The following is a 9397-nucleotide window of genomic DNA, read 5'->3' as shown; positions in this document are numbered from 1 at the left end:
ATGTTTTCCTAAGGCTTGAAGTCCTATTTGGAACATTTTCTTTGAATCTACGCAACATAGCCCATAACCGCTCGTTCATAAGACGATGGTCTTGTGCCAAAGATGCTAGACATCAAAGGAAAATAGGAATTGGCTGGAATTTCTAGAAGGGTGAGTCTCAATTCTAATTTTCTAAGATAGTCCACAGGAATTTCTAGAGCTAGAATCTAGGCTCTAAGGAGGAGAAGACAAGACCTCACAAAAATGAGGTCAACAGTGGGGTGTTAATATTAATCGTGAGTTGTGAATCTTGGAAGAAATGGTAATAAAATCGATTGAGTTAATCACACTATTTTGATGGAATAGGAACATATCTACTAAGTTAATGCAAACTTTTAAGGAGAGATTTGTGAATGGGATAGAGTTGTTATTAGTGAACTGATACGATCTTTATTCGATCTTTTTTATTCCACTAGAAGAGGATAAGAAAAAGAACTACTCCTGTTCAGCATCTGATTTATTATTTAAGTTATCACATACGCTTTCCTTTTAAACCTTTCTAAGGAGAATCTTCTCTCATACTTTAGTAACTTTTCAAATTGATTGCTGTTAATTTAGGATATTTGTATTGGATTTTAATTAGACCAAACTTTCAATCATGGGCTAACAATCATAGACTAGAGCTTTTCCTAAATTGGGATTTCCTCGTTCCCTATGGGATCGACAACTGGACTCTAATCCTGATACTACTGATACACAGCATATATTTGCGTAAGCCACCCATGCTTCACATCACTTTGTGTGTGTCAGCTAACTAACTGGAGAGGACCACTTCCCTCATAACAGGTAATTAAGATAATAAAAATAATATAAGTAGTTTATTAGCAATCAACTAAGACAAATAAAACAAATAAGTAGCTAAGTGTATCTGGAAGGTTCACATTCTGGAATAGCTGCATCACAATAGCTTATAATTTCTGGAGTTTTTTTTATCACTCATCTATTAGCCTTTTAAAATGACCTCCTATATATTGCCAAAAAAAAAAGGATACAAAAAGTACAATTACCTCCTTGCTCGTGTCTTAATAGAGGCACTACATCATAGTTTAGTAAAAAATAAATAAATGAAGATTTAAATATACGTTTAAATTGCTGAATAAATAAATGTCTTCAGCTCGACTCTTCCTGTCAATCGACAACTTGCGATCAGGAATCTTTGGATCGGTGAGAGGCCACTCGACAGGTTCTGCAAGATTTAAATGGCTGGCCAACTGAAGCTTTTTGTCAGTTAGCAGAATCTTTGACCAATCTGCCCTAATTGGTCAATTGGCTTTTACAGTTTGTCAATCGGCTTTGAATTCTGCTCCAAGGCAATTGAGTCAATGGATGTTTTTGGCTCAGCTGTTGTTTATTTTAATCATTGGTGGGTCTTCTTTCACCTATCATATTTTCTCAAGATCCATGCTAACGTATTTTTGGTGTACAAGGCAGAAATTTTTGTCTTAGTAAACTATAATTCTTACTCCTAAAGCCAAACAATTTACCGGGGCAAAATTTTTGGGCAAGCTATTGTCTATTTTTGTTCCAGAAATTGCAATAGTACTTGCGTTTTTTATAAAATTCATTAGCATGTGTTTTTTGCAATCTTATGATGTCTGCAAGCTCAGAATTGTTTGGATTTGCTTAAAATTCCAAATTTTGGGAATGATATTTTATGTGGAGCTGGCATTTAATTTAGGATTTTCTATTTTTTGGTGGTCATTGGATGAATTTTTCATGATTTTAATGTTGTCTTGACCGTATCTAATTACTTTATTAAGGTCTATCATTATCCAATAATGAATTTGTAGCGGGTATAGTTTATTAGTTTTGATCAAGATGGGCTTAATGAATTAAGACAACAATTTATTTACAAAATAGAATCAATAAATTTTGGGGATTGACATACATATCACTTATTTTTTATGTATTTACATATCTCCCAAATCACTTTGATATTTACTAACATAGCACCTAATTTTTTAATTTGCATAGAAAATATCGCTAATTTAAAGTGATATACAAATTTTCATGCATATGTTTTGATATTATCAAAAGACTAAAGTGTTATATATTTAGATATTAAAATTTAAGTTATATATAAATAAATACATTAAAATTGTGTGGTGCATTTGTAAATACTCTACAAATAGATTGGAGGATTCATTCTAAAGGTTTGACATTAACGGCAGAAGAAAACCAAATTATATTTCCTTAGTGCTATAGACCTAAGACTTTTATAATAGTAGCCTCATGATTGATAATATTACGTTTGAAATTTATTGGTCCAAGAGAGGAGGCCAATTTTATTGAACAAAAGGTTTGGGGATCAAAATCTCTGAGAAACTAAAGAGAAGAGGGCAAAATGCAAATACTTAGGTATTCACACCAAAGTTTTTTTTTTTCTTCTTCTTTGAGAAAGGCTAAATTTAGCAAAAGACCAACCTAGGAGGCTTAAGAATGTTGGTTTTCCTAGGAAAATTGTTGAGAGCCAAACTCCCAAGAGAAAAACTAAAAGGGACAATCAAAGTTCTTGATGATCCTGTCATAGATCAAGTTTGCCTATGCAAAGTATGGGATCTAACCCTTGGCTTGGAAGAAATATTAAGTGCGGACAGCATATGTGTGGATTTAATGGTATTATGATGTTATTCACCATAATATCATCACAATACCACCAATACATAGGACAAGGGTGCTATGCATGTAAATGACCCATTATCTTTTGAACAACTTAAAACTCATAATTAGCTTTCGCAGATCAAAATATGGGACTCCAACGGTCAGCATCCTATGCTCTGCAACTGGCGTTCTGCTGCTCTCTTGGATGAGCTTCCAACAGATACTCGAATTCCTCAATTTCTTATACGCTTTAGGAATGCTTCTGGAGTTCGCAGCTTTCATTAAACTCAGAGTAAGTAAACCCCATCTGCACAGACCATATAAGGTTCCCGTCGGCACGTTCTGGGCGACTGTCATGTGCTTCCCTCCGGCTTTCCTGCTGCTTCTCGTTATGTGTCTGGCTTCTTTCAGAACTTTTGCTGTAAGTGGAGCTGTATTTCTTCTAGGAATTATTTTGCATCCAATCATGCAGTTTTTGAAAGATAAAAAGTGGGTCAAATTTGTTATTTTGCCGCCGGAGAATTTAGGGAATTGCAATGCAGACCTTCCTGTATTAGATGGTGATATTGCTGATGAATCTTCTGTGAGTCTGTTGTAGTTTACAGGATTTAGTTTTTTTTGTAAAATAGATTCTCAGAAGCGTTGTTGAAAGAAACTGTATCTATTAGAATTCTGATCGATCCATTTCAGGATGCCACTAAATGGGATTTTTGTGTCATTATGAATTTGTTTTATGCCTAATTTTTGCAATTTTTTTAGTAAATAAAATTTGGCGTTAATTGTACTCTTTTGATTCGCTTTGTGATGCATGAATGGAAAAATTTTGACAACCGATGCGATACACTGACGAAAAAAGAAAAAAATCTCGTCGGTCGTCCGGACGTAGCTCACGTTCGGACGACACGTCGCATGCAAAATTTTCTTGCACGACTGACATCAATGGCTACCTAGGAATGGCTCAAGGCGACTTTGTTCATTACAAAGTTTAAAATTTCTTTTTTTATATGTAAAATAAATTAATAATTATTGATAAACGAGTAATTTTATCGTCTTTTACTTCCAATATTTAAGAAAAAAAAAATTATAAAAATATTGTTTGATTTGATTCTCAATTGAAAAAAAATATTTTATTTCTTATAATAATAATTTGTTTACGTTATAGTTTTTTTTCTATTTTATAGAAAGATTTTTTTTTTATTATATATTATGAAATTTAGGAATATGAATCATTTTGACCGAACAGCTCAGAGGACTTCCTTAGATCATATAACGTTTGATGAACATTTGATTGTTATAGATGTCAGAATTGAGCGATCTTAAGCTCGTTGGATTCGTCTTATCGAATCGAATCGACTAGTCGAATTAGACACTCATTTAATCTTCCAAAAATGCTCGGAAAGTTTCTAACAATTGTTTAATAGTTTATCTGAACTTGATTTGGCTTAAATTTGACAAATTTTAGTATCATTATGTCCGACTTGTCGAGACGACTAGTTTGACTGAGTGCTGAAATAAGAAGTGGATGTCTCTTAATCAAAATTTAAACATTCTTGGCTCAACAAATTGCTCTGACATCCGCATTATGGCTCGAAATACGCATTGAATCATGAAAATTTGTTGAGGGCGTATCACTTATCACGTTTCCAAGCGTGCACTGAATATTCTAGCTGAATTAAAAAAAAAAATTTCTCTGCTATTCAGAATTATCTAGCAAGCCAGCAAGTTTGTTTTACACCACAAAATGCTTCCATTTGATCTTACTAAAAAATGAAATCAGACCTTAACATGAATTTCGCTCTGAGCTTTACAATATGACTTGCTGCTTCAATTTTCCCGAAAACTACAATGAGCTGAAATGGATTAATAATAAAAAATAATTATCTTCTAAAAAATCAATTATAAATTTACTCAAATTCGCCACATTCCAATATGACGATGATAACCTCCCCCAAGTTGCAATTATGCGGCTGATTAATTAATTAATTAAAAGCGAAGCAGTTGCGGCGGATGTTGCCCTGATCGGGCTGGGTTTTCACACCCACCCGACCCATTCTGGTCATTGCCAAAATAAAATACTGTGCTGAAAGTTGGTCGTTTTGAGCCCACGTATTGACTGTGGGCCTTGATCTTGGGTCCGTGTAGAGCGTCTGGTCAGAGGTTAGAAGGCCCATGCCCATCTGGAGATTTTTGAAGTAACGGTTGTCGAACCGAAAGGGGCTGGTGGGGTCAAAAGCGGCTACAATAGTGGGGTCCACATTGGGAGGGCACAGGCTCTGCAATTGGGCCGCGTAGGTCCGGTTCAGGATCGGGTCAACCGGTTCGTCGTTGCTGAAATTTCGGATCCGGTTCGCAAAGTTGCTGCAGTGTGAGAAACCAATTGTGTGAGCACCTGCGACCATTAGGAATTTATAAGAATATATATATATATATATAAAGCATATTTTAGACAATAATTGAATTTAAAATCAGCTGTAATTTTTATATTAATTAACAATTAATAGTATGTTTTGGGCTGCTGCAATTGTTTCAATAAGTAGGTGTGAAGTTTTTTTCAGAATAAACTGTTGTTAGAAACAATCGATGGTGAAACAATATAGTTGTTTAGATTATTTGTTGTGCGGCAATTGTTACTAAGAAAAAATACAGTAATGTCTTTGTGTATATGGGGTAGTTAGTGTTAGTTATTAGTCCGCAATTTTATAAGTAATTCTAACAAAATGACAAAGTTCATTATTATATAACATTAAAAGCAATATATCACATGACATAGAATAACATTTCAACATACCAAATAATTAAGAGAAAAGATAGATGTCATAATCAAAATTACTCTAACACATACATAAGTGAGTTTTATAAGCTCTCACTTGTTATATCATATTTCGACAAATCACAAAACAGTAGAAAGCCCCATAACATAGAAGAGAAAAACAAAAAATGCATAAACCCTAGCAAAAAAAAATTGAATAAGAAGATGGAATATGGAAAAACACATCCGAGCGAGATAAGGAAAGACAAGTTAAGACAAATGTGCAATTAAGAAGATGGTGAAGGAATTGGATCGAAAAAAGCCCGAGGGATCAGTGGAAGACTACGAGGGTAGAGTTGGGAGAGTTGAGAGAAAATATACGTTAAATCTTGGAACACAGATGATCGATATGAGGAATGAAAAGAAAGTAAATGCATACATGCAATAAAGAACAATCTGGAATGAGAATATGGAAGAAGGAAACAAATAAAAAAAACCTGAGGGATCTGCGATGATAGAGTTGAAAAAGTTGAGGGAAAACAAAAATGAAATCGTTGAACGCAAATGATCGAGATGAGAGAAGACAAAAAATTTGAGGCATACGTGCAATGAAGAACAATATTGAATTAAGAAATTGAAGAAGAAACCAAATCAAAAATACAGAGAGATTTGTGGGAGATTACGGGGGTAGAGTTGGGAGAGTTGAGAAAAAATATAAGTGAAACCTTGAAACGCATAGGGAAAACATACGTGAAATCGTAGAACGCAGTGAGGAAAAAAAAAATTCAGACCAACATCGCCTCAAACAGAATTGCAAGTCTGCGAAAACACGCACCGCAATAGTACTGCTGCCCAAAACAGATCCTAAGTCGAAGAAGACTAACACGCTTAAGGAAATTCTTTAAAAGAAATAAAAATTGTACGCTATACCAACCTTTTTTTTCTTTCTTTCATTCATTTTTAGAGGCAACTTGGCAATTCATATTACAAACTAAATCTGAAATTAATCCTTCATCCAAAACCTTTTCAATGTCTCTGGTCAAGTTGGCCACCTAACTGCTCTTATTAAATCTGAAATTACATGGCTACCCACTTAAATACTTTAAATTTATATCTGAAAAATCAGTGATTTTTGTATCTGTAAATGTATTTATGCCAATAAAATTTGACAAATACATGTCTCATTCTACGCGTGCAGCTAAAAAAAGAACCATAACTTGCTTCATTCGCCTGGCAGACTATGCATCAAAGTGATGCATCATCCATGCTTTAAACTAACATGCATCAATCATCATGACATAGTATTCCAGAACTTCAAATTTATGAATATTTAATTAAAAATTGATTAAAAATTAAATAATAATGATAGGTCAATCAATGGCATTTCTGAACTGTTTGATCTAAGTCGGCTCAAATACTGTCTGGCAAAAGTCAACCGCTCTATTTAATTTATAAGATTATAGATTTGATAATAATAATTGCTATAAATATAAAAAATATTTTAGGTTGTGGGATACGAATGCTCATCTCGAAAGGAAAGAAAAAATGATATAATTTCATATCATTAAAAATAATATCATGATTTAAGATTTATTTATTTTTTATGCAAAATTTAATTTAATTTTTCTAATCTGTTTTTTTTTTTCTTATAAATTTAGCCTCAAGGAAAATTAGATTAGAAATTAGTGGCCAGTTAGGATGTGTTTTGAAATTAGGTTTCCTAATTTGGGAGACAATTTTTTTATCTAAAGGTCTAGTTCTTTTTTCCTTTTTTTTTTTGTACGTTGAGTCTTAATAAAAATTAGGTTAAAAATTAGTCGTTAGTTGGGTAGGGCTGTCAAAAAAGTTCGTTCTTCGCGAACAACTCGTGTTTGGCTCGTTAATTAACTCGTGTTCGGCTCGTTCGTTAAGTAAACGAGTCGAACACGAACAATTTTTTAACGCTCGAATTTTAAACGAGCCGAACACGAAGAACTCTTTGTTCGCTAGTGTTTTGCTCGTTTTAGCTCGAAATAAAAAAAAAAAATTTATATAACTATTTATATAATAATATATTACATATATTATTTATATAATAATATATTATATATATTTATATCTAAATTTAAATCACAATAGCTCATGTGATAATGTGGTTAGTGTCTTCTTTTATATACATTTGTTCCAGGTTCGAATCCCACACTTTATATCTATTTTTTTCAATTTAATTTTAACGAGCCAATTTCGAGCCGAACACGAACATGAATATTTAAATCGAGTCGAACATGAACAAACTGTTCACAAACCCTAAACCCTAAAGTAGAATTCAAGTTGGTTGGTTTAAATGGAGGAATGAGCCGAACACGAGTTTGTGTTCAACATGAACAAACTGTTCACAAACCCTAAACCCTATTAACATCCCCATCTATATCACCAACACAATGAACAACAAACCCGAAATATCTAAATTGTTCACACCTTTTATGAAAGTTTTTTAGGCAAATGGGTTTTGAATCTTCTCACCGAAGAAGCTCTTTGTCCACCTAAATATCTTATCGATCTCAACGGTCTTCATGTTAGCAATCAAGAATACATCATATGGAAGCAAACAGATTGCAATCTCTCTGCTGCTCTCTATACCACCATTTCACACAACATTCTTTCATATGTTCTTCATCTTAACACCACCATTGAAATCTGGATGACATTACTTCGACAACTACAATCCTCAAATCGCTTGGAGGTGATCCAACTCAAAAATGAATTGCATCACATCTCTATGGTTACAAATTCTGTGATTCAATATCTAACGGAGATAAAAAAACTTGTAGATCAAGTTGATGTAACCGGATCGAAGGTTGACACAAAAGATGTCATTTTATATACTCTCAATGGGATACCTTTCACATACAACTCTTTCAAAACAATTATTCTTGTCAATCTGTGCCGATCAAATTGGAGGATCTATACTCTCTACTATGCAGCGAAGAGGGAAATATCAATGTGCAATTTACAAGAGAACAATCAGCCACCCAACTCAACTTGATGGCTACCAAAACCTCTTTCCATCCACGATTTAAGCACAAACAACCTTCCAAACAAACCAAAAGAGCTGAACTTACAACCCCAAACCAAACTTTTGATGCCTCCCCCAAGCCTCGCATCCAGTGTCAATTTTCTGACAAATATGGGCACACCGCCAAAAAGTGTTGGCATCGCACCAATCACACCTACACTCAAACTACTCCTCCAAAGCATTTATAGCAACAAATGATATCTCTACTAAATATTGGATATTGGACACTGACGTGTAAACACACATTGCCAATCATTTTACTCAAGTTTAATATCCTTAGCCATACACAGGTAATGAACAAATCACAGTTTAAAATGGTAAGACAATCCCCATAACTCACACAGGTAACATAATTCTACCTACCCCAAAGTGTAAGCTTCATCTTTCTTGTTTATTACACACTCCAAATGTAGCCTTCAATTTACTATCAGTTCAAAACCTGGCTCGAGAAAATGAGTGCATAGTATCATTTGATGCTTCTGGTTACCAGATTTAGGACAAGAAAACTAACCAAGTTATGGGCGAGATAATGAATGCATAGTATCATTTGCAAAGTATCATTTGATACATTCCTTGCCATTCAATTCAATCGCACCTCCCGAGGTATTCATCTCAACCAAACCCATTACATCTCCAATATCACTCATAATGCAGGAATGGACTACGACTCTCCAAACAACTTCCGCCGACCACACTAAAACACATTTTCATGATCATACTCTCTATCGCTAACTCACAGGAGCACTTCAATATGCCACCATCACAACATCAGGCATCCCCTATGTTGCTAATCAAGCCTGCCAACATGCACAACCAACTCAACAACACTTTCAGCACCATGCATAAAGATCTAAATTTGTATATAAAATTTAACTATTAACACACAATATCACATTATTTTCGCAATCAATTAATAAAGTATTCTTAATATATATACATATATATATATATAT

General features: G+C 33.9%; 2 protein-coding genes across 3 annotated transcripts in view; one reads left to right on the top strand and one right to left on the bottom strand.

Annotated features, from left to right (window-relative positions):
* LOC110024448 (probable polyamine transporter At3g19553) overlaps positions 1-3370 on the top strand; it is a 13638-nt gene extending 10268 nt beyond the window's left edge. The window contains exon 2 of the mRNA XM_020724416.1: positions 2779-3370. Within this exon, the coding sequence (XP_020580075.1) occupies positions 2779-3238 (460 nt within the window). The 3' untranslated portion in view covers positions 3239-3370. The remainder of the gene's footprint in view (positions 1-2778) is intronic.
* A 1061-nt stretch (positions 3371-4431) lies between these two features.
* LOC110024446 (peroxidase 51-like) overlaps positions 4432-9397 on the bottom strand; it is a 6981-nt gene continuing 2015 nt past the window's right edge. The window contains exon 4 of one of the 2 annotated variants that reach the window (XM_020724414.1): positions 4432-5029. In XM_020724414.1, coding sequence (XP_020580073.1) covers positions 4620-5029 — 410 coding nt within the window. In that variant the 3' untranslated portion in view covers positions 4432-4619. The remainder of the gene's footprint in view (positions 5030-9397) is intronic. The other variant, XM_020724415.1, reaches the window with a different exon arrangement.

The sequence above is a fragment of the Phalaenopsis equestris genome, unplaced genomic scaffold, assembly GCF_001263595.1.
Source record: "Phalaenopsis equestris unplaced genomic scaffold, ASM126359v1 Scaffold000256, whole genome shotgun sequence".
NCBI classification, from domain to species: domain Eukaryota; kingdom Viridiplantae; phylum Streptophyta; class Magnoliopsida; order Asparagales; family Orchidaceae; genus Phalaenopsis; species Phalaenopsis equestris.
This window is presented reverse-complemented; position numbering and strand designations above follow the sequence as displayed.